This window comes from Oppia nitens, unplaced genomic scaffold (assembly GCF_028296485.1).
Source record: "Oppia nitens isolate AA-2021 unplaced genomic scaffold, nextdenovo-longstitch-racon4-pilon3 scaffold16_pilon_pilon_pilon, whole genome shotgun sequence".
Lineage (NCBI taxonomy): Eukaryota > Metazoa > Arthropoda > Arachnida > Sarcoptiformes > Oppiidae > Oppia > Oppia nitens.
In genome coordinates, this window is record NW_026533195.1 from 29,672 (window position 1) to 56,389 (window position 26,718).

Sequence of the window (26,718 nt, forward strand, 5' to 3'; positions counted from 1 at the left end):
ACAATAATATCATATTTCAATAATATATTAGTTCATTATTTTACTATTAATAAATTTTTATAAATTAATTGATCACATTATATCGTACGGTAATTGTTTTCACATTAAAACATCAAAATAAATAACCTATCGGTAAATGTTTTTTTTTGTTTGTTTGATTAAAACAATCAAAAATAATAATAATGTTTATACAATCTACAAATATATTAAATTTTAACAATTTTATAATTTCAAAAAAAAATCATAAGTTAACAATAGATTACAATTACCGGTACCGTAAATAAGGGAATGTTTGTACACAATTATAATAAATTATATAATACTATCAACTCAATTGACTCAATTATTTTAATTACACAATTAAGCATAATTTGTACCAATATTTATCACTTATTAAGTAAAAATAAAATCAAACATATTATTAAAATAAATAAATATCTAATACTAATTATATTATTAATTTAAATTCATAACTTAATTGCTTGATTCTTATTACTATTATAATTATATTTCTAAATATAGTTACTAAATTATATATTTAAATATCCTTAATATATAGAAATTAGTTACCAAATCACAAATATACAAAAAAAATGCTATCATTATTTATAGTAAAATATTTTTAGCAAATAAATCATTGACTATTTAATACATATAATCAATGTATGACTTGTTTTGGACAATAGACTAGTAGTTTCCTTATATATATAGTTATCATTACCGGCAGTCAGTTATTACGGGTAATAATCATGTGTGATATCATTTGGTAGACTAGATTTGGTAGTTATTGTTAGTGTAGGTAATGCTATTGCTGTGCTAACATCAGGTCCATCTACGATAGGGACTATTATTGCAAATACCGGTCGGTGACCACCAATTGGCAATGTTTGTATAACTGCGGGATGGTTTCGGGTGACGGGAGTGCAGTAGTGCACACACTCGACACCAGAAGTATGTGTTGATAAACTCGCCGCCGCCAGACTTCCACTCAAAGTATTCATTGTAAAGGTCATCATTTGTGGCCAATATGTGAAGATATCTGGCCAGTGATTCAGGCGATTCAAAGTCATCGACGTGTATATAGGAATGTTTGGGCGCCAAACGGGTGTAGTCGTCACGATGAGCGCCCATCACTATGGGTATCAAATTGTAGTCCAATGAATTGAGACTATAATATAATTAATTAAATAAATCATTTAAATTATAGGTACCGGTAATTAAAAAAAAAATAATAATAATACTAACCCGAGACCATTGATATAGAATTTTTCGGTTATATAGTCGCGACAATTGGAGTTTTCAAAAGCCAAATAAAAACGGTAGTCCCGGTTCAACATATCGAAGCATTGTTGGGCCCGATTACGCGGACACTTTTTATTACCGCAACTATATATATATATATATATATATATATATATATATATTATCAATACATTATTACCATTAAATTATTTAAATAAAAAAAACAATAATTAGATAATAAATACTCTATTTATTAAAAATTATTTCGCTAGTAGTAGTAGTGGTGGTGTATTTCATGCAATATTCAACAACAACAACAATAGTGATATATCTATTTGGTGTATGAAAAAAAAATTTAGGAATATTTACTACAAATTAATTATAAATACAACAAAAATTAATTAATTAATTAATTAATAGAGACAATAACCTGCCGTATATGTCGACCTCAATATAACGAGACAGTTGACGGGCATACTCGAGCCGTTTGTTACGGGCGCCACAATTTGATACAAACCAGGCCACGTACTTGGTCTTACCGTGAGCCCAGTTCTAGTAAGCAAAAAAAAACAGTAAATATAAAATTATATATATATACCGATACATATTATTATTATTATTACCGTAGGTCATACCCCGATAATAACAACATTTATATATAACAAACAATAAATACCCGTTTGGCGGCTGACAGTTGCATATTATTTTGTTGTTGTTGTTGTTGTTGTTGATTGAGACCAACATTTAAATTTAGCGGTTTGTATGGCACAAACTTTTCATACGGGGCCACAATATCAGAATCGTGTCGGTAAGTGGCCGTCCAATTGAATACATCGGCACCCAAACTGTTGAACAGTTGTGTATGTGAGGGACACTCCAATAGGAATAGTATCCATATCTGGTTGACTGGTCGGCGATGTTTTGGCCACTGGAAACGTTCCTTGAATAGTATGGCATCCGCTTGGCCGGCCTGAGCACCGTTCGAGCTGAGCACACACCTATCGACTGGACACTTGTCGGCGATAAACTTATTGCGTCCCATCGGCAGATCGTGCCAACCGTTTCGGCCCATATACAGTACAATTGTCTTTAATGGCGATGTTTGCCGATCGTAGCTGTCGGGCACATACATCAACTGATTGACTATACGGTCATCTGTTGGCAACTCTTCCGGCCAAATGGCCAGCGATCCGGATATTCGTTTTGTTGGCCTACGGGTGCCATTACTCATGAACCACGGCTTTTCGTTAAATAAGTTCACATGATATGAGTGACTGTGATCACCGATATCGGCATTCATAGCATTAGTAGTAGTAGTAGTGGCGGCCGATAATTGATGGTCTCTATTGTTTGGATGGTTTGATGATCTTGTTATCGGTGACGACGACAGCCTAACTGATCCCAAGTCAAGCCATATATAATTGGTAACCAATAGACTGACGGCAACAGTAATGACAATTATAGCCAATAAAGCCCGACTTGCTGTCAGTCTAACCATTACTACTACTACTACTACTACTGCTGCTAACCATTACATGCCATCAAAACCTAAACATATGGATCAGCTCTCTCTCAGTCATAATATCTATGTTTTTCTATAGAAAATCAAATATCATATCAATTAATATCATATATATATATATATATATATATATATATATATATATATAACTGTATATAACATCATATTATAATACCTTATTATATACAGTATTTTGATGTCACATATAGTACAGTATAATAGTGTATATCCTATCCTATTATCACATCAATAGATAGCCATTATTATGATATATATAATAATCAATAGCCTTAACAAACCAGGAAAGGCCTACAATAACAATAACAACAACAACATACCGGTGCTGTGCACTCAAACATAACTATCACACTTAATACACAGATATTTATATCACATTTGATATACAAAATTACAACATTATTATTATTATTAATAATATATTAATTGTATAATCATTTTGACAATTGATTGCATAAATAAATTATTGTTTGATTCAATCAAATATATAATACAATTATACGGTATATAAACTAATTATATTACAGTAGTTGCTATGACAACACAGCATATTKGTCACACATGTGCACAATATTACTAATACATACATATTTTATAAATACAGTACAAGTTTTTAGACAAATTATTATTATATMAAAAAAAAATTTTAATACAAATAAATTAATATAATTTTTTAATTATTAAATTATAAATTAATAATAATATATGTTTTTAATTGAAATGCAAAAAATTGTAAATAATATATATATTGAAAACATTATTGTKAATTGTTAACCAACTTTTTTTTAAAATAAATAATTTCATATAAAAGTTATATTAATAAAATATATATAAATTTTTATTACTAACTAAACATCAAAATTATTTAACTAAAAGTTACAACTTTTTAAATGTAGATTATAATTATTAATATTAAATCTTATTAATGTTTTTAAAATTTAAATTTAAATCAATAGATTTTTWAAAATTTTATTACCAAAATCATTGTATTAAATATTTTTTTTCAATGTGTTGAAATAAATCCCATTTGTATTATAAATCAATACTATAGTTAATTTATATTGATATAGTGTTAAAAAAATTATTTAACATAAGATTAATAAAAAATTATTAAATATATAATATTAGAAATTATAATGCAAACAAAAATAAAATAAAATAATAAAAGGTTATGATTATTATCTTTACAAATATTTCCAAATTTATTGACAAAAAAAATTGCAAAATAATTAATGAAAAAAAATGAAATCTATTATTGAATTGTTTTCCAATTTATAAACAATAAATCATTTCAAGTGTTTATATACTGTTAATAAAAACTGTGTTTTACTTTTAATAGTAAACACAATCACACAGAATATTAAAAGACAAACAATAACACAATTAATTAATAGAAAACTAGACTTTTGTTTAAAAAAAAAAATCAAAAACTTGTTTTTTCAAAAATCAATTGTTTTATTTTTATTCATAATATTTGTGAAGAGTGTTTCTTATAATCTACACATTTATATACACAGATATAACAAATTTGTAAACTTTAAAAATCATTTTTTAACAGTATATAGATATTCAATCAAATAGTACAGTACTATACCAAATAATATTTGCTAATAAAGAAAGAGAGGATATACTTTACAGTAAGATATTAACATTACAGCAAAATACTGTATTTTAATGAAATATATGTGTTTTATTAGCAATTAACTACCGAGTCGTTAACTAACTGTTATGCAATAATGATTGTACGCATACTGTTGTTTGGTTGGGGGGGAACCAGTGGGTGATGTCTACACTATCTGTGATTATCTATATGTCTATACATTTTGAATAAATGTTTTTTTCCAACAATTTTTCGACTCAATTGTCATTTAGTTGTTTTGGGCATCACTTGTATGATCTTTAATTTTAAATGCAAATAAAAAGTTTTTTAATTTTTTTTTATTTGAAAACATTGTATACAACGCTAAGTTTTTATTAGAAAATATTATTATGTATTTCACTAAATTTATTTATCAATTTTTTTATTGTTGCTATTTTCTACTATTAATATCATTGTTTAAAAGTGACAATTTTATTCAATGCAATGATTTTATTGTACAAAATTCTACATTGAGTGCTAAAAATAATAAAATCAATAATAATAATAATTTTACATTAGATTTAAATGATAGTAATGTTTCGTCTAAACCGAGTCTATGGAGTGATGTGTTAATTGCCACACAATTGTATAGTCGGTCACTATATGATGATTATCGACAACTGTTTCAATTGTTATCTAAATCGGCTAATGTTTCCCAGGACTGCCAGATAAGTGTTAGACAAACATTGGATGCATTGTTACAAATGCAGGACTGGGCTCATCAAAGTAAGCTTTAAACTAATTACTTATCATTTAATTTTATTTAATTTTTGGTAAACATATTTTACTAAATTAAAAAAATACAAATTTTATAATATATTAGATTATATTGTTAACCAATAATTAATACTACAGAATAAATTTAAAAATATTGAATATATTTATTGAAGATATTTATTTAGTTTTTATTATTATTATTATTATTATGCAATATTTGTAAAATATTAAATAAAATTTTTATAACAAGTGATATTGAAAAAACCATATAAATAATATTTATTTATTTTACTGTATATAATTTAATAATGTTATTTTATAAAAAAAAAATTAAAAGTGAATATTTTAAAAAACATAATTTAATTATTTGGTAAATATTTTTTGTTTTGTTGAATAAAACTAACAATATTTGAATAAATGCTTTTAAAAACCGTATAATTAAGTGGATAATTTATTAGCTTTTTTATTATTAAATAATTTTTATTTCTAATTGTTATAAAAAAACATATTTACTAATATAATAGTTATTTTCAATTTATTATTGAATGGCAATTATATATCTAATAAGGAACAGAACTCAATATAAGGATTAAAAATATAAATATAAAAAACCGCTTCAAAAACAACAATAGCTTTAAAATTTAAATATATCTATATATTTATGTCATTAAACAGTTGGCACTCAAGTATTACAAATTATATATGTATTTTTCATATTTATATATATATATATATATTCTCTTTAATAATATTTTTAAATGTATTTAAACACTACTCAACATTGCAAACATTGTTAATAATAAAAGAGTTTGAATATTACAAACAAAACAAAAAATAATATTATAAAACAAAATTTAAATATATTATTTAGACCTTATAATTGAGGTTAAGATGTCATACATTATTTTAAAACATCACTTACTATAGATATAACCATAATTGTAGTTCCGATTGCTATTTCAATAATTATTGCATTTTTAAATTTATTATTATAATAATTATAAGTAGTAGTAGTAGTAGTAGTAGTAGTAGTATAATTTTGATAATTATACATATTTAAAATTTGTTATTAAAAATAAACGTTATGCTATATTTTTTAATAACTTTTATATATAATATATACAGTATATATAAATCAAATATAATGCTTAAAATTATCGTTTTTATCAAATAAATGTTACAATTTTATTAAATAATAGTTATAGATTTAAATTAACTAGAATTAAATAAGTCAATAAAACATTTATTTAGTAGCTTATAATATAAAATAAATTAATATGTTATAATTAATATTATAATGTTACATAAAATATACTTCAATTCCACAATAAAGTGTTAATATTTTTTTTATTAACAATTATTTATTAAAATTTTTAACTAATTTATCATTGCGATGATAATGTAGAAAATTAATAAATATAATATATGTACAAAAAATCATTAAATTAACTTATCAAGTATTTTAAATTATTAACCACAAAAAATACAAATAATAATTTCTTAATTTATTATATTTTAATTTAGTAAATAATTTTACATTTAAATAAACACATATGTAAAAATTAATATCATTATATATATAACTATTATTTTTTATTAACAAATATTATATATATAGTTTATATTTTGTAATTAATTAATTACTATCGTATTATTAATAGTATAAATATAATTATTAGAAAAATCTTTTAATATGTGATAAAAATTATGAATTTAGTGGTCAACTCTTGGGGTAAATTTCCGGCATCGGGTCTATTGGAGGGCACGACAACCGATTTAGGTTCATATGATCAGTGTTTGTCAATCAAGTCTAACCAATATATTGGTGAACCGCAATACTGTATGATTGATTTGGGACTACCGGTACCGCAGCCGCAGCCCCGACACCATAATCTCAATCATAGAGTTGATGTACTTCCGCACCATTTCATCAAAAATATCAGTTTCGCAAATCATTTGTTCACAAGACTATCAAAAGAGGCCTCATTTTTCTATTGGATTTCATTGAGAACCGGCATATGTGTGCCCAATAAATGTACATTCAATGACATGGATCAGCTAACAATTAAATGTAACAAACAAACTGTTATAATTAAAAAATAATTATTATATCATTTAAAAAAAATATATTACATTTTTTAAAAATAATAATATTAATTGATAGATGATTGATATATAACTAATTGTTTCAATTTAAGAAAATAATAATAATAATTCTTTGTATTGTTTTTATAAAATTATTATTATTATTATTATTATTATTATCGTATTATTAGTTTTAAACATCAATGGATTGACAAAAAAGTCAATTAGTTGCGAAACGAAAAGTACAAATCAAATTCAACTTAATTACACACAAATATTTGCAATGTATGTCTTTATAATGTTTATTATAGGCAATCAAATCTTTTTTTGTTGTTGACATTAATTTCTTTATTTATTATTATAATTATTATATATTAATTAACTGTAATTTTTTTCAGATCAGTAATAATACTATTTGTATCACTGGGTATTATAGCAACAATCACTGAATATATTGTATCACCTAAAAGTTGGCATAATTTATTTATAATTTATTAAATTTAAACTGATTTTTTTATATAAAAATAATTTATATGTATTTTTTGTTTTGTTTTGTTTTTTTATAAATATATATACAGATAAATTATTATTAGTCTATATATTTTCATTGAACAAAAATATTGGTAAACTATTGAGTCCTCAAACATCGGAAACATTATCATGTCTTCACGGCATACGAGTCCTCACTATATTTTGGGTAGTTTTAGGCCATACTATTGTTTGGGTTCACTTTCAAATGTTCAGTAATTATATTTAATTAATATATATATATTTTTTAATAATAATAATTATTATTTGCACTTTTTTAATTTACACATTTAATTAATAAACAATTATACTAAAAAGTTTATTTTTCTAAAAAAAAAATATTTTTTAGGTAACAGTTTTGCTGCTAAAAATATTTTAACTTCAAATTACAATCAATTATTGCTCAATGTTGAATATGGTGTGGATACTATATTTTTTATCAGGTTTAGTTATTAGTTTATTATTATTTTTACAAATATATTAACAAATTACTTATTATTATTATTATTATCAAATTTATATTTTAAAAAATATATTTAGTGGTTTATTGACAACTTATATAACATTAAGTCTAACTAAAGGCAAATCAGTTAACTTAAATTGGTTTGGATTTTTGATATCCCGGATAATGCGTTTGACACCACAGTTGGCATTATTTTTGTTATTTAATTTTTTGTTGCCATTGATGGGTTCGGGACCAATTTGGCACGAAACCATTGATAAACTAATTAATAAATGCCAACAAAATTGGTGGCTTAACTTATTATATGTACAAAACTTTATCGATGTCAATAACATGGTTAGTATTTATTATTATATTATAATTATACTGTATTTACTAATTGTTAAGCTAGTTTTAATTTACACATTATTTTTATATAAAAAGTTATAATCTTAATTATCTATAATATTTATACCATCTAATATATCTTTATTTTTACACAAAAAAACAATTTTTATATTTATAAAAATCTGTTAATCATATGATATAAATAATTAATAAAGTTGAATTAGTTTTTTTTAAAAAAATCATTTTAAATATCAATTACTTAATGTCATATTCAATGAGTTTAATAGACTGATTATAATAGTATTACAAAATTTTTAAATTATTATTTGTAAAATATTGATGCTGTTTATTATTTTAAGTTATTGATTAATAATAATAATAATAATAATAATATTTTGATATACTTATCTACTTATCTATCTAGTGTGCCCACCATACATGGTATACGGCTAGTGATATGCAATTTCATTTTCTATCATTGCTAATAATACTGGCCTTTCTATACAATGTGCGATTGGGATTCATTGTCAATATTTTGACGATTATAACGTTTGTTATCATATCATCGGTCATCATATATGTCTATGATTTGCCGCCGGCTATTGTCAACACTGGTCGCGAGTAAGTGTTAAACTGATATTTTATTTTTGTGTCAAAATTATTATTATTATTATTTGTTTTGTTGTTTTTATCAGCCAATACTTTCAGGACTATTATGTTGAACTATTTTACTACAAGCCGTGGCCACACGCTATCATATTTTTTACCGGACTGGCCTTCGGGTTCATAGTTTATCGTAAAATGTTTTTCACACTAAAAACTGTATGTGTTTTTTTACATATCTAAAACATTGAAAATTTTAAATTAATTATAATTATTTTGCTATTATTCTCTCTCTCTCTCTCTCTCTCTCTCTCTCTTTCTATACACACAATATAGCGTACATTTTACTTGATATGGGCGACCACTTTGTTGGCCTTTTGGATACCCCTAATGGACGACCAATTCTGGAACGACGGCAAAATTGGATACAATCCATTGGTGTCGGCCCTGTATTATCCGTTTTGTCGGTTAGTATGGGCTCTATGTATAGCCTCAATGATATGGTTGTGTTTGAGTGGTAACGGCGGTCTCGTCAATGCTGTACTATCCTGGAAGGCATTCGTACCGTTAGCTCGACTAACATATTCCGTATATCTAACCCATGCTTGGGTTGTCTGGATATTTTACGGCACCCGTAGACAGCTATTACAGCTCAGCGAATATCAATTGGTTTGTATATTAAATGTTTATTTTGCAATCAATAAATTATTTATAACTATTGTATTAATAATTGTTTTTTTTCAATTTTAATTATTATCAATATAGCTTCTCATATTTGCACATAATTTGGTATTTGCTTATATAGTGGGTGCAATATTTGCCATTGTATTTGAAATGCCCATACTCAAATGCAATAAATTGTTGCTACAACATTTTCAAGTAGTACCAAGGTACAACAACAATACTAATAATATCATCAATAATATTGATAATAACAAATTAAATAACAAACCTATGCTCAAAATGCATGAAATTGTAAGCAATATTCCTGCTTAAATATATATAGAAATTTATATATGATTTATCATTTAGTAAATTTTATTATAAACATTAATTGTTAATTTTTGTTATAATTTTATAATTAACATTAATATTAAATAATAGTTTAATAATAATAATAAGTATATTTAATTTTTTAATTTATTAATTGTTTAATTTAATTTTAAAAGTATAAAATATATACAGTATATTTTTAAAAATATTATCTTTTTTCTTAATAATAATAAATATAATAATTTAAAATATTTTTTGTTTAGTTATTTAATTAATAATATTTTTAACAATAGTAGTTTTCAATGATTAATTGAAACAAAAAACAAACAATATATATAACAGTGAAACTTTTAAATATAAACTATTTACATATTTAAATAAAAAATTCCAAATAAATAAATAAATAATTTGTAATATTTAAAAATGAGTAACTATAATATTTTAAATTAAATAAATGATATTATAGTTAAGTTTACTAATTAATATATAAAAAAAAATAAAATATTTGTTATCATAAAATTTAAATCTTGATAAGTAATATCTTGATCTGTATTATTCATTATTTATGTTACAACTATTTTACTATTCAATTAATCATTTTTATTACTGTTGTTATTTTAATCTATAAATTATTGATAAATTATAAAAATATTTTGATTATTATGTTATTTTCTAAAATACTAAACAAAACATTTTCATTATGTTATAAATAAATAATATGAATAAAAAAAATGAAAATATAGTGTTATTTAATTAATAATATAATTTGTTTGGCATTTTATTTATTGAAAATTAATAATTTAGACAAAAAAATTATGGTCTCAAAACATTTTCTCTAAAATAACGATTATTATCGCCCATCATATTGCCAGCGGGTCTATAGTTACAGACAGTATATGTTTCGTACCATTGCGAGCCCCGGCCATAGCATCGGGCACAGCCTACCCGTGAAGTACCTTTCCATACTAACTGTGTAAAGTGTCCGGTTCTACCTGAGAAGCCGGTAGTGTCATAGTTGTAATCTTTAACTTCATTGTACCTGATTTAGAAAAAATTAATTAATTATGTATTCAATTCTATATATATATATCTACAGTTATCAATTGTTTTTTAAAATATAACTATCCCCTCCCACCTAACACCACTTACCACATATCGATTGCTTGTCTACCCGACCCCACTACATTGGCCGAATTGCCAGACCAGGCCAGATTTTCGCCCGTACCTTTTGCTAGACCTGCGTGACCGTGACTGAGGCTCTCATATTGGGATATCAAATAGCACCGGGATTTGGCATAATCTATTAGCTATCATATATGTGTTGTATTTTTGTTATAGTTAATAGTTTAGTTAATGATATAATTAATTTTGTATTTACTGATTGATCACTGGTTAGACCAGGCGAGTGATGTCTGGCCCGATAGGCGTTACTGATTTGTAGGCATTCCTGTTGAAATTGATTATCAGTTTTGTCGGGCATTGCATTGCGAGCGTAACAAACTGTAATAATAATAATAATAATTTATAATTAAAAAAAAATTGTAAATTAATTACATTATTATAATAATTAAATGTTAGTAATTTAAATCATTATATGATTAATAAATATTTTTTCTTCAATTAACTTGCCTGCCACAAATAGCATAACAACTACAATTAATTTAAACATATTTATACTTTAATAATATATTTTTTGTTTATACAAATTTATTTTTTATAATTTGCGTGTTATAATAAAATGTATTATTATTATTAACAATTGTATTAAAAAATAAATTATATAATTATTTTTTTCAGTATTAAAACATTGCCTATTTATATATTTTGTGTTTTATACTAATCACAGTGTGATGACATAAACAACAATATGTGTGTACAATAATGAGTAATTATAGATAAAAATGATAATTGTAGATTTATTTTTTATTACGACAATTTCTATAACAAAATAATATATATTAATAAATTATAAATTGTAAACACTTGTTGATGATATCATAAAAAAAATATTTTTATATTAAAAACATTGTTTTAGTTTTACATAACTGTTTCATAGTGATAAATTATATGACAATTAATACAGTACTATACTGTATCATAGGGTATACAATATTACTACTATATTAGGATAATATGAATAAACAATATAATATAAATGAAATGCTTTAACTATAGATTATTGAATAATTAAAGTATTGTTGTTTTTTTCAATTATAATTATAACATCAATTTTAAAAAATGATACAAATTTGTTTATTATTTAAAAAATAAATAAATACAATATAGTTGAATATAAATAAATTATCTACTAATTTAAATTTATAAATCTAATTTAGAAAATAATTATATAATTAAAAAGTTTATACAGGTGTTTGTAAAATATTATAAATAATTAATTGCTGAGTAAAACGTATATATATATATGTTTACCTAAAATTAAACATAATATTTATTGATAATATTTTTATAATAAATTGAAATCAAACGTTAAATAAACAATAAATAACATAATTATATCCGGTTTGTTAACACCTTATAAACAAAAAAAAAACACTTTTTTTAAAGTTTATTTTTCTATTGCATAAAAATATTTTTTGATTTATAATTTTATTTTAATGCTTATTTTTTAAAAAAAGTTAATGCGAATATTATATTTTATTTGATAACTATATTTATATTTTCAATAAAGACAATGAAATAATAACAATAATAATTTTTTTTTTAATACAATTAACAATTTTTTATATCATCATACTGTATATGGAATTATATTAACATAATAGCAAATTTATATAATTGAACAATATAAATTATAATAACTATTATTTATTTTAGTTTTTTAAATAACAAAATAATACAAAACAATCACTACTAAAAATACATAAATTTATTACAATTTAGATTATGTAAAATATTAAACTAAAACAAAAGTTATTAAAAAGGATTAATTTTTAAATTGTTTAATTCATGCTATTTTATTAAAATTTATCAAAAAAAATTAAAAATTAAATAGATGACCAATAGCAAAAAAATAGATTATAATAATTTAATTTATATTAATATTTTTTAAATTAATTAAAGTAGATTAATATTAGCTATTACTTATTATTGGGTCACTTTTACATTTAATTTTTATCGATTTAATCATTTTTTTAATAAAAATGTTTTAATATGTGATATTACTATAAAAGTTTTAGTTAATAATATTTTAATATATTAAATTTAATTATCATATATTTTTAAATTATTGTTTTTATTATTATTTTACAAATGATTTTTTCCTAGTAATTTTCAATTTAAATTCTAATAGCTAAACTATGTAATTATTATGTAACTTATATGTTTAATATTAAAAAAAATGATTAAATAAACATTAATATTAATTTGTTATTGTTTAAAATGCTACATTTCAAAATAACACATTGTGTACTTGAATAATAGATTAATTTAATATATATATAAGTATTATAATGTACTTAAAACAATGACTATCAATAACATATAAAAATACAGTATCAATGATTATTAGTTACACAATAATAAATAAATTATAATTAAATTATTAAATAAAAAAAATTAGTTTAAAAATTTTTTACACGTAGACAAACATTACATATATCGACTTAATTATCTACATATATGATAATATTAATAAATAAAACTAACATGATGCATTGTATCTAAAAAATTCACGGTTAACATTTTGTATGTATGTGTATGTATGTATGTATGTGTGTGTGTGTGTGTGTGTGTGTGTGTGTGTGTGTGTGTGTGTGTGTGTGTGTGTGTGTGTGTGTGTGTGTGTGTGTGTGTGTGTGTAAGGAAAAACCTGATTATAATCACATTATAAATTTTATTTTTAAAAATTGTTTTAAATTTTTTCAACTATAATTTTTAGTTAGATTAATAGCTTATTATTATTATTATTATTATTATTATTAATGTACAGTAATAATAATATTATCATATTATTATTACAAATTAAGATTGAAAAAACATTATAAATACTGTATATATCAATATATCTGAAGTATTTTCTCAATGCTAAGTATCTCTCTCTCTCTCTCTCTCTCTCTCTCTCTCTCTCTCTCTCTCTCTCTCTCTCTCTCTCTCTCTCTCTCTCTCTCTCTAATGAAATGAAAACTATTGCTAAAATATGAAATATAAAATAAAAATCGTTAAAATAAACATTTTATAACATTTTTTCTGAAACAGACTGACCTCTAAAATCTGTACATTAATTAGCAAAAACATTAATAATGAATATATCTTTTTTTGATTTAATTATAAAGTAGTCAACAATTGCCTCGAGTATCAGTTACTTTATTTGTAATTGTGTGTAAAGCTTATTAACAATTAAATATTTTTTAAAAATTTATTTATTATATATTTATATAAAATTATTTTAGTTATATATAAATAATTATACATTAAATATATTTGAAATTGTTGTTATCATTTCTTATATATTATAGTATATATAAAAATAAATAAATCATAATATATTTAATTATATTAAATTGCTTAAAGTTTTCAATGTACATAATTTTTAAAAATATTTATTATTTATTAAAAAAAAACAATCGATAAGTTTTAAAAGTTATTAATGTGTAAAAATGTAATTACACAATAACAAAAATAAAATATTCTGCATATTAATTTATTAATAATAATAATAATAAATATATATAATTTATCACTTATTTTTGTAAATATCACCAGTAATAATTTTTTTTTAAAAAAATAAAGTTAAATATTTAACATATAACTTAAATACAACAACAAAAATACTCAACTGATTTGTCTAAGAAAAACAATAAATATTTACTATAAATATAAAAAATGTATTATACTTTACAGTATTATAAAGTTATGTGATATTATAAAATTTCTAAAATAAAATACTAATTAATAATAATAATATTAATTATTTAATTAGTCATTCACTAAAAATAGTCTATAAAAGATTATTGTATTGTATAATATTATAAATTATATTTTTTTATAAAATTATTTTATTTATAATAAAACATATACTATAAGGATGACAGTCTAATTTAACTCTTTATCAACTATCAAATTATTTTTAATTTTTGATTTTTAATGACTATCACATTTGACAAAAAAATATAAAACAATATAATTTCATATAAATAAAATACAATACAACAATTTATTTATATTTATTTTAAGTTTAATTGTTTTAAGTTTATATTTTTTAAGATTAATTTTCTGCTAAAAATAACTACATGTATCGTACAGTCTATTTGTATAACAATTTCAAATTTTTCATTATTGTAATGCAATTTCTTATTAATAAATAAATACTTTAAAAAATTATTATTATTATATATAAAAAACTGTCTATTTTTAAACAATATACAGTATATGATATTTACAGGTATACACTACAGTATACCTTGAGTTGTATATCCATTTGGTTTAAATAAAGCAAATATTTTTTTTTGCTTCAAATACAGTATATAATGTTTTAGTGAAGTTATCCTTGAATTGTTGAAATGAAAAAAATAAAAGTTTATGAGAGAAAGAGAGAGAGAGAGAGAGAGAGAGAGAGTGAGACAAATAAATGGATAAAAGATAATATAGTAATTTATAAGCATTTTTTATTCAACATTAACAACAACAACAACAACAACAAACTAAGTCCCCATATCTCATACATTTTTAATGTAATTTTATAATTTCATATTTGACTGTATGTTTATGTATGTATGTGTAGTTTTTTTTAAAAATATTTTTTATATAAAAATTGTTTTTTATGTTGTGTTGTATGAAATTTCAACATTTTTTTTAAATAGAAAAATTTCAACTAAAATCAATAATTCTAATATAGATTATTGATTCTAATAATAATAATAATAATAATATTATATTTATTTGATAACTTATAAATAAATTTTAAAAAATATTAATATTAATTTCAGTTAGTATTACTTTATATATATTTATATATTTTAAAAATACAGTATTTTATATTAATATGAAAATAATAAAAATTCAAAATAATAAAGTGTTATTATAATAAATGTAGTAAAAAAAGTTTAATATTTATAAATAAAAAAAACTATTAATAATTAATTTATTAATTTTAATAAATTATTAAATTATCTAATGAATTATCAAATATTATTATCATTAAAAGTTATTATTTATATATTACTATTATTATTAGTTTATATCATAAATATTACAAAATGTGATCAAAATGTGACAAATATTAACATATTTAATAATAATAATAATTTCAATAATAAAATAGTCAACAATTGGCAACATTTGATCAGTGCATCACATTTATTGACAAATGAGCCGAAAATTTCAGTTATTAAATCAATAATCTCATCGACAAACATAAGTCATGGCTGTCATCAAAGTATTGTCGATACCATTGAATCGTTTGGTCGACTCGAGGACTGGGCCTACGAATTGGTCAACTCATGGGGCAGTTTTCCACCCAAAGGTGTCATAGAGGGTACACTAACCGATTTTGGTTCATATGACCAGTGTTTGGCCATTGCTAACAATGAACGATTAGGACAATCCCAGTACTGTTTGGTAGATATTATTGTTCAAATGCCTCAACAAAAACAACCGGAAAACCAAAACTATTTCGATAGTATCAATGTTTTACCGGACAGTTATAATAAAACCAATGGCAATGTGTTTGTTAAGCTATCGAAAGAGTCGGTATTTTTTTATTTTTTATTTTTGCGAACCGGTATTTGTACGCCCGATAAGTGTAGCAAAAATGATATCAAATTAATGGTCAATAAATGTAATTAAATATTATTAATATTTTTTTTATTTTATGATTGAAATCTTTAGATTTTAAAAAAAAAATTAAATAATAAATATTTAATTAATTATTTATTTATTTTTTAATTAAAAAGCCATTGAAAATACGGGATTACAATTGAGAGATGTTTCCTGTGAAGTCAATACTGTTAAATCATTTAATTGGACGCAAACTTTTTCATTGTATGTATTGAATAATTATGATTTAAATTATATTAAGTTTTATTATATCAAAAAAAAACTAAATAAATAAAAATTATAACTATTACTAACTAATACTAACTTTTGAAATAACTTTTAAAACAATAGAATATATTTATTTTTTTAAGATTAGTAATTGAAAAATACAATTAAAAAGCAATAATTTTTATTTTATTAAAAAAATATGCTTTAAATTGTCTTATTTTTACATCAATATGTTTTGATAATTATTGTAATTTTCTTACAGTTTCTTCAAAATTATGTATTTATTTTTTATTTATTTTTTTAATTTGCCAATAGATCTGTGTTGTTAACATTTTTATTAATAACAATTTTGTCGTCAATTTTATTGGACTTTTTGCCAATTTCTAAAAGTAAACAAAACATTTTTTTTTATACATTATATTTATTAACATTTTTAATTTAAAACTTATTATATTATTATTTATAATGAAATGTCTACATTCACGTAATTATTTACAATATTTTTTATATATATATTATTAATAATAATAGTATTAACATTAAAAAAATATGTAATATATATATACTGTATATATAGTATATATATATTTTTTGATAATTTAAATAATATTAATTTTTTAAACAAGAATATTATTAGCTATATGCTTATTTTTAAATAAATTTTAAAGGAAAAATTAAAATTAACATATTGCTAATAATATTCATATTTAAATTATTAAATAATATATATATATATTATTTATTTAATGATATTAATAATAATATCATAAATATAAAAAATATTGTAAATAAAAGATTTATACATAAACAGTAAATATTTATACTTCTAGTTTAATAATATAATAATTAATTATTAGTTTAATACTGACAGTACAATACTAACAGTATTATTAAAATATTTTCATGTATTATTATATACTACTTAATTGATAATTAAAAAAAATAATTAAATTTTTTTTATATAGAAAATACTAGTTTTAGATTTTTATTGGAGTCATTCAGTATTAAACATAATATAAGCCGAATATTATCGTCCGAATCCAATCAGGAGTTGTCATGTATTCATGGCATCAGATTTATAACAATTGTTTGGGTTATGTTTGGCCATACCATCGACTGGACCTATTGGGGACATTTTAGTAATATATTTATACATTTTTTTTAATAGTTTAGTTTACTTTATTAAAAAATAATAATTATTTTTTTAATATTATTTTATTATATAAAAAAGGACAATCATTTAAAATGAAACATCTATTAACTGCACCGGAAAATCAAATATTATTGCAAGCCTTTTATAGTGTCGACACATTTTTCTTTATTAGGTATTTTTTGTATTTTTTTGATATTATTAATAATTATTATTTGCAATATATAACAAAAAATATTAATTATTATCATAATTAATTAATTCAATTTAGCGGTTTATTGACAGCTTATATAACATTGAAATACACTGAACGCCAATTAAATCAATTCAATTGTATCGGGTTTTTATTGTCCCGTTATATACGATTGACACCACAGCTCTGTTTCTTTATATTGTTAACCTATTTGATACCATTGATGAGTTCGGGACCCGTTTGGCGACAACATATCGACCCGATTGTCGACAATTGCTATACAAATTGGTGGCAAAACTTGATTTATATGCAAAACTTGTTAAATGCCGATGGATTTCAAATGGTATTTTTATAAAAAAAATTGTTGAATAAATTATATATGATTTTAATTATTATTAATTATTATTTAATTATTTTTTTAAATTTTAAAAATGACTATAAAAGTGTGGATTGCATACATGGTTTATAGCAGCGGATATGCAATTTCATTGGATATCATTGATTGTTATGTATTTTATTCATCAAAGTATACGCCGAGGACTGGCAGTTAATATACTGATTATTATTGGATTTATTGTATGTCCGGCAATCATAATCTATACAAATGGTTATCCGCCCTCACATATACTTACTATGAGAAGGTATTTCCCAATTATTTATAATTTAAATAAATTTTTATCATATAGTAATTATAAACAAAAAATAAAKATATTATGTAGTAATAGGAGTACACATTGTTTTTTTTAATAATAATAATAATAATAATTTTATTGACACAATTATTACTTTACTTAAGTATTATATATATATATATAAGTATTTATTTATTAATATTATTATTAATTTTGTTTTCCGTTGCAGTGATTTTTTGCACACAAAAGGGGAGACATTTAAAAGTTTTAATCAATTTTTTTGGAGTCCTTGGGCTCACGGAGTCGTCTTCTTTATAGGACTGGCCTTCGGATATCAAGTTTACAAATTRAATATAAGAAAACTGTCACCGGTTTGTCATAAATTCATATTTTTTWWWRAAAATTTWATTTATTTATTATTAGTAATAACAACTATAATATTGTAATAATAAAATAGATAATCACATTATTTATTCATTTTAAAACATAGTTTTTTGTGTTGTTATAGTTGTTAACAAACTTTTAAAAAATTTTATCTGAAAATTTTATCTATTAAATTMAAAAAACTAAAAACTTAAAATATAAGWAAACTAATCGCAAATTGTTGTTTAATACAGTATTAATATACATCAGACATATKCATACCTGAAATCTGAGTGATACTTAAAATTCATATATAAAAAACAAAACAAMAAAATATTTTTATCAATAATTTTAGCTTAAAACAGACAGGACAGTTAATTATTTATTATGCATATATCATATATGATATATRTAACTAATTAAATAAATACTGAAATTGATTTTTTTTTGTTTGTTGGTTATCTTAATGTCAGACAAGCAAACTGATAGTATGGACGGCACTATTGGCCAGTTATATGTTCATCTTTTACGACAGTCTTATCTGGGCTTATGGACAGACATTTTCGGCACCGTTAGCGGCACTGATGTATCCATTGAAAAAGATTATGTGGGCCTTGAACATGGCTACACTAATATGGATGTGCATATCGGGTAATGCCCCGACACTCAACTCGTTTCTATCGCACCGGGCGTTTACACCCATGTCTCGTCTGACATATTCAGTCTATTTGACACATGCCTGGACCGTATGGATCTATTGGGGATCCAAACGTGATTTGATTGATATGAAAAACTTTACAATCGCTACAATGGCTGCCAGTGTTATATTTGTATCGTTTTTCATTAGTCTATTGTTTTCGTTGCTATTTGAGGCACCTTTCTATGCATTACAGTCTCAGTTGAAAAACTTGAAAAGTAGTTATCGGAAGCCAATGGCTAATGGATGTACTGATCAAACTAATAGCCAATTGCTTGTTGTTGTCGACAATAATAATACAACAACTATAACAACAACAACACCATCGATGCCAACAACAAATAGATTTGAATTACTTGATTATAGACAGACAACAACTACGAAAACTGATGATAACTATAATAATATAACAACTAATGATAACAACATTTTATAATAATTAGTTTTTTTATTAATTAAAAAATAATTATATAATTTTTTTTATTAAATAGTTTAAATTTTTATTCTGTAAATATGTAATTTTTTTCTTTAAAAAAAAGTAAAATATTGTTTTCAAATTAGAATTTTATAATATAATTATGAAAATTTAGAAAAAAAAATAAAAGTTTATTATATTAAATCAATTATTTTAAACATAATGTTATTTTTATTTATTTTTACTAATAAATTATAGATAATAATAATTATAATATATTAATTAATATTATTTTTWTGTATCAATAGTATTATTATAGATAATAATAGTTGTTTACATAGAGTCTAAATGTTATATCAAGTTTTTACTAATGTTTTTTTTAATCAAAATGCTACACATAGTAACAATGTTTCAAATTAACTAATAAAATAAATTATTCAAAAAAATAGTTTAAATATATAAAAAAAAATATCAAGGTCAAATATCAAAATAAAAACTATTTAAAATTCTATTCAGGTGAATAATATATTTTATGAATTTATACAGTATATATTTATTATTATTTATATATATATATATATTGTATATAAGCATGCTAAAATTATAAATTAAAAAAAATATATTTAAACTATAAATATATTATTATTGTTGAATAATTCATTAAACTAAAATTTAATTTTAATATATATATATATTCTATATATTTGCTAATATCATAAAAATTATAGCAAACATATATTAGTAAAATTTTAGATGCATTATTAATTTTATATATATATATAAATATATTTTAAAAATATAAACTGTTTTCCAATTTTAATTTAAATCAAACTACATTAATGAGGAAGGTTGTTATAAATAAAATTTATATAAAAAGTGTAAACATCAAAATATTATTTTTTTTCTTTGACTTTTTAGRAAAAAATATTATCATTTTTTTTTTCTAAATGTGATAAAAATATTTGTAATCTGATTTTTTTTGTCATCAAATCACAGTCTAAATAATTATTTTGCTTAATAACAAAAAATTTTGTTTAAAAGAATTTTCCTAATTATTAAATAATTAGTATTTTATTATTTGTTATGTGTGTATGAAAACTACAGTATACTTAGTTTAACTAAACTACTACTATATTATAAATACAGTCTATACAAGATTAATCAAAACATCAAATTACATAATTATACTGTATTTATAGATAAATAGATTAATTAGTAAAGTGATACACAAATAATTTATATGGATATACAAAATTGAGGTAAATATATTATGGTATATATGTATTCATATGTATTAATATTATTATAAATTTATAAAATATTTTTATATAGCATAATAAATAATAAACTAATAGACAAATAAAATTTTAAATTTATTTAATACCTATGTATTTTAGTACATTTTATAAAAATAATTAATACTTAAATTTAATAAATTTTACTGTACTTAAACAAAAATATTAATTATTATATATATATATATACAAACAAACAACAAATTTACTTAAACTTAAATACTTAAGTAAATAACAAAATTACATATTTAGTATATATATATATTTACAATATTTAAAAATCATTATATTGTAAGATATCACTTATTATGAAAATTGTAAAATATTGTTGACATTTCTTATGAAAATTATGCAAAAAAAATATATTTTATTGTCTATTTCGCAGTAATTAAAAAATTTTACAACAAAAAAAATAGTTTATTTATAATAATAATAATTTATTGTATATAATCAACATTTACTTAAGTCTATTACGTATTTTGAAATAAAAAATAACATTATTATTATTATTACTTCTATAAAATGTGCGATAAATGTATATAAAAGATCAACAATATATTTATCCATAATTTTTATATTAATCATAAAGTTATTTGAAAATAAAAAATAAAATTTAAATTTTATTAATAATTTATTTTATTATTAATTATTATTAATATATAAATAGTAGTCAACAACAACAAAAAAACATCATCATTCAATCAGTTACAGTAAATAATATTTCATAAAATTAAAAAAAAATAAAATAAAATTATTTATTATTGTGTGATATATCCAATTAATTAATATTTCAAAATAAAAACTGACATTTACTATTGAACAAAAAATATTTAAACAACAAATTTCAATATAATTTTTAAAAAATGTTTAAAACTATACATGACCAAGTTTATATTATTATGATAACAACAATAATAGTTTTAATATTATCATCATTACCACAATCATCCTCATCATTATCATCACCATCACAATCATCATTACATTATTCAAATTGGTCTAAATTGATTGATAAGTTTGAACATTATAAACATAACTATTTAAATAATAATATCAAAAGTTTGATAACTAGTGCCCAACAATTAGACATTAGCAGAGATTGTAGACATAGTTTAGAGGAAAGTTTGTTGGCCTACAATCTGAACGAGGACTGGGCACACAAATTGTTTAACTCGTGGCCYAACTTTCCGCCCACTGGTTTCCTTAGCGGTACACTAACCGACTTTGGTGACTATGACCAGTGTCTGGCAATATCCACCACCACCACCACCATGCCGATGCTAGCGGTAATACCCAGTATTGTTTAGTCGACATCGAGCTACCGGTGCCCAAGCCTACCGGTGCGCATCGTAGTTTTTATCATACTATTCCAGTACTGCCATCATCTCATCAACAATCATTTAGTGATATTAAYGRCACATCATATCGTAACAACACTAACAACAATAACAATGTTTTTGTAAAACTATCGAAAAACAGTGCATTTTTCTATTGGTTTTTCATTAGACTAGGCATTTGTGTGCCCAATAAGTGCACATTAAGTGATATAACTTTAGTCGCTAATAACGGTATGAAATCTATTCAATTAAATTAAATTAAAAATATAATAATATTATTATTATGTTAGTTGTATTTTAAAAACCACAATTTTACTGAAAATTATTAATATTAAAACTATTTATTTTTATTAAAAAACAAAATAGCAATTGATAATTTTGGATTAAACTTGAAAAATGTTAATTGTGAGTCTAATAAAACAATTATACAATTAGATTCAATACAAATTGTTGCCATGTAAGTTGCATTTTATTTATTTATTTTTTAATTATTATTGCAAAATATATTATACATAATTTTTTTCAAATAAAATAAAAACAAATATATTTTTATTAATTAATTAATTTGTTTTTTTTAAATTATTACTACAATTATTAGTGTAACTCTATTATCGTTTTTATTGTTGTCGATATTTTCAATTTGCTATTTAAGGAGCACCAGATTTAATCATGGTAATTTAAAATTATTTTATTTATTTTTTTTAAATAATAAAAAAATGAAAATAATTTTATTATAATATTTTTGTTTGTTTTTTTTTGTTTTATTTAATTAAAGGTAAATCAATATTCAGCAATATTTGTAAAGCGTTTGCTTTTGATAAACATTGGCTGAAATTGTTTTCAACAAAATCTGGTCACGAAATACAATGTATTAATGGTATCCGTGTATTGACAATATGTTGGGTCATATTTGGACACACAATTGAATGGACTTTTCTTGGATTTTATCGTAATATTTAAGCAAAAAATAATATAAATTAAAAACTTATTTTGTTTTATTTTTTATATATCAATATATTTTTTATTAATTATAGAAAAAGTGTTTCGGATGAAAACAATTTTAAATTTACCTCAAAATCAAGTGTTACTACAGGCCTACTATGCGGTGGAAACTTTCTTTTTTATTAGGTATATATAAATTTTATCTAGATCAATTTTTTAGTAACCCCCCTCATTTACCCCTCACAAAAAAAATTAATTGATTAATTTGTTTCTCTCTTTCTTTCTTTCATTCAAAAAATTTAGTGGTCTATTGTTAAGCTATATGACTATGAAATATACTAAAGGAAAGTTAGCTAATTTTAATACTGTGGGACTATTGATAACACGTCTAATCAGATTGTTGCCACAAATGGCCGCTTTTATACTGTTGACAATGCTATTGCCATTAATAGGTTCAGGTCCAATTTGGGGACAGCATATCAATACAATTGTCAATAATTGTCGACAAAATTGGTGGCATAATTTATTATTTATGCAAACATTTTTGACTATCGATGCCGATGAAAAACAATTGAACATGGTAATTTTTGTTTTGTTTTTAAATAAGAAAACATATATWAATTTTAATAATTTTATTTCATTATTTTTATCAATAATCAAGTGTGCATTACATACATGGTTTATAGCTACTGATATGCAATTATTTTGGATGTCTGTGCCATTGATTATTATTTTATTGAAAAATAGACGTTTAGGACTTATATTAACTGTGGTAACAATTTTAGGATTTACAACACTATCATCGCTGTTAGTCTATTTCAATGACTATCCACCGGCGCATATATTTACTACTAAAGGGTATATACTTTATATATTTATAAATAATTTATTATTATTATATATATTATTTTTCAGTGATTTTATGTTTAATGATATGGAGTGGACCCGATTTTTTAAACTATATTTTTGGAAACCATGGCCTCACACTACTGTCTATTTTACGGGATTCCTGTTTGGTTATATACTCTATAAATATAACAAACCGTATAACATTAGAAATGTATTATTAATATTTACAAAAATTTGAAAACTTAGATTATTATACWCACAAAAAATCAAAAAAAAAAATTAATTATTATCATATTTTTGTTGTTGTTGTTGTTTAGAAACTAATAATATGGACAGTTGTGGCAATCGGTTATGTAATATGTTTTTTTGATATATTATTCTGGTCTGAAGGACAGCCGTATACGCCACTAATATCAGGCATATTATATCCGATGAAAAAACTTTTATGGAGTTTCAATCTATCGATATTAGTTTGGATGTGCGTTACGGGTAACGCACCGATTGTCAACTATTTTCTATCGGCCAAACTATTTGCACCGTTATCTCGMTTRACTTATTCAGTATATTTAGTACACGCATGGGTTGTCTGGACATTGTGGGCCTCCAGACGCGATTTAGTCGATATCAATACGTTTTCCGTATTATCCATTTATCTGACTGTAATGTTTGTGTCCTATATTTTGGGCACATTTTTTTCATTGCTTTTTGAGGCACCTTTCCTTATATTGCAGGCTTATCTTAAAAAATGTTTTTTAGATAAAAGTGATAACAACAATATAGTGATAACAAATACAGATGACATTGATTTGAATCGTAATTTTGTAGTAAAATAATACTTTTTGATTATTAATTTATTAATTTTTTAATTAATAAAAATTTTTTAATAAAACAAAATTAATAAAAAGTATGTTATGAAAAACACAATTTTTTTGTTGTTGTATAAAATTCAGTTAATAATTGCCAACCTTAATGATAAAATTTTTCAATGAATTTTTAAATTTATTATTATTATTATTATTATTACTAGTTTTGTTTTTGTTGTTGTTGTTGATAAATTTTTACTAAATGTTTTAATTATAGTAGTAAAAATGTTTTTTTTTAATTTAATTCAATATAAATTTTTTGAAATAATTTATAAACTTATCTTTTTTTTTTATTTTTTTTGCGTACATTTTTAATTTAGACCAAATGACTAAACTAATTATTTGTATTAAAAAAAATAAATAAATATTACATTTTATTATAAAGGTCAATGTTACTTATAAAAAATAATAATAATAAAACATATGTTTTTTATTTTTATGATAAATATATCAAATAAATTTATTGATAAATTATAAGCTTTTTATACTATATATTATTATAATAAGTCAAAAATTATTTTAATACTTTATTAATAAGGAATTTCCATATAAATAATTAAAATCAATTATTATTGTAAATTTAATCCGATTTTATTAGTTTTTTTATCATATAATAACTTATGTTGTTTATTTTTTAAAATTGTAATAATAATAATAATAATAATAAAATAATAATACAACTAAAATAAAATGTTTTAAACAAAACTGTTATATTATTAATTTTCAATATAATCAACTTGGAAACTATTTTCTTATTTATTATTATAACAATTAAATTATACAGATATATAATAAAAAATATTATATTTTTTATATAAATAATTTAGTTAAATTATAAATGTA

The 26,718-nt window shown here is 21.7% G+C and overlaps 4 protein-coding genes across 4 annotated transcripts; 2 read left to right on the forward strand and 2 right to left on the reverse strand.

Moving 5' to 3' along the window:
- Positions 1–673: 673 nt before the first annotated feature.
- Positions 674–2,990, reverse strand: LOC128965284 (glycoprotein 3-alpha-L-fucosyltransferase A-like). The gene is made up of 5 exons (XM_054311931.1): positions 2,940–2,990; positions 1,919–2,837; positions 1,673–1,794; positions 1,246–1,386; positions 674–1,168 (listed from the first exon to the last, which is right to left on the reverse strand). The coding sequence occupies exons 2-5, from the start codon at positions 2,738–2,740 to the stop codon at positions 823–825; spliced, it is 1,431 nt and encodes a 476-aa protein (XP_054167906.1). The 5' UTR covers positions 2,741–2,837; positions 2,940–2,990; the 3' UTR covers positions 674–822.
- Positions 2,991–4,518: 1,528 nt separating this feature from the next.
- On the forward strand, positions 4,519–10,140 carry LOC128965167 (nose resistant to fluoxetine protein 6-like). Its single transcript, XM_054311819.1, has 10 exons — positions 4,519–4,543; positions 4,941–5,147; positions 6,856–7,209; positions 7,817–7,966; positions 8,333–8,550; positions 8,966–9,162; positions 9,237–9,363; positions 9,481–9,813; positions 9,910–10,034; positions 10,125–10,140. The coding sequence occupies exons 1-10, from the start codon at positions 4,519–4,521 to the stop codon at positions 10,138–10,140; spliced, it is 1,752 nt and encodes a 583-aa protein (XP_054167794.1).
- A 770-nt stretch (positions 10,141–10,910) lies between these two features.
- LOC128965283 (Golgi-associated plant pathogenesis-related protein 1-like) lies at positions 10,911–11,845 on the reverse strand. The gene is made up of 4 exons (XM_054311930.1): positions 11,767–11,845; positions 11,516–11,637; positions 11,287–11,444; positions 10,911–11,176 (listed from the first exon to the last, which is right to left on the reverse strand). Exons 1-4 carry the CDS (start codon positions 11,804–11,806, stop codon positions 10,951–10,953), a joined length of 546 nt encoding a protein of 181 aa, XP_054167905.1. The 5' UTR covers positions 11,807–11,845; the 3' UTR covers positions 10,911–10,950.
- Positions 11,846–12,018: 173 nt separating this feature from the next.
- On the forward strand, positions 12,019–25,845 carry LOC128965168 (uncharacterized). Its single transcript, XM_054311821.1, has 17 exons — positions 12,019–12,022; positions 16,418–16,845; positions 18,134–18,278; positions 18,371–18,464; positions 18,561–18,825; positions 18,927–19,123; positions 19,344–19,485; positions 19,951–20,422; positions 22,803–22,899; positions 22,945–23,180; positions 23,258–23,452; positions 23,588–23,678; positions 23,820–23,893; positions 23,997–24,170; positions 24,256–24,349; positions 24,467–24,743; positions 25,330–25,845. Exons 1-17 carry the CDS (start codon positions 12,019–12,021, stop codon positions 25,843–25,845), a joined length of 3,501 nt encoding a protein of 1,166 aa, XP_054167796.1.
- The last annotated feature ends 873 nt before the right edge of the window (positions 25,846–26,718 follow it).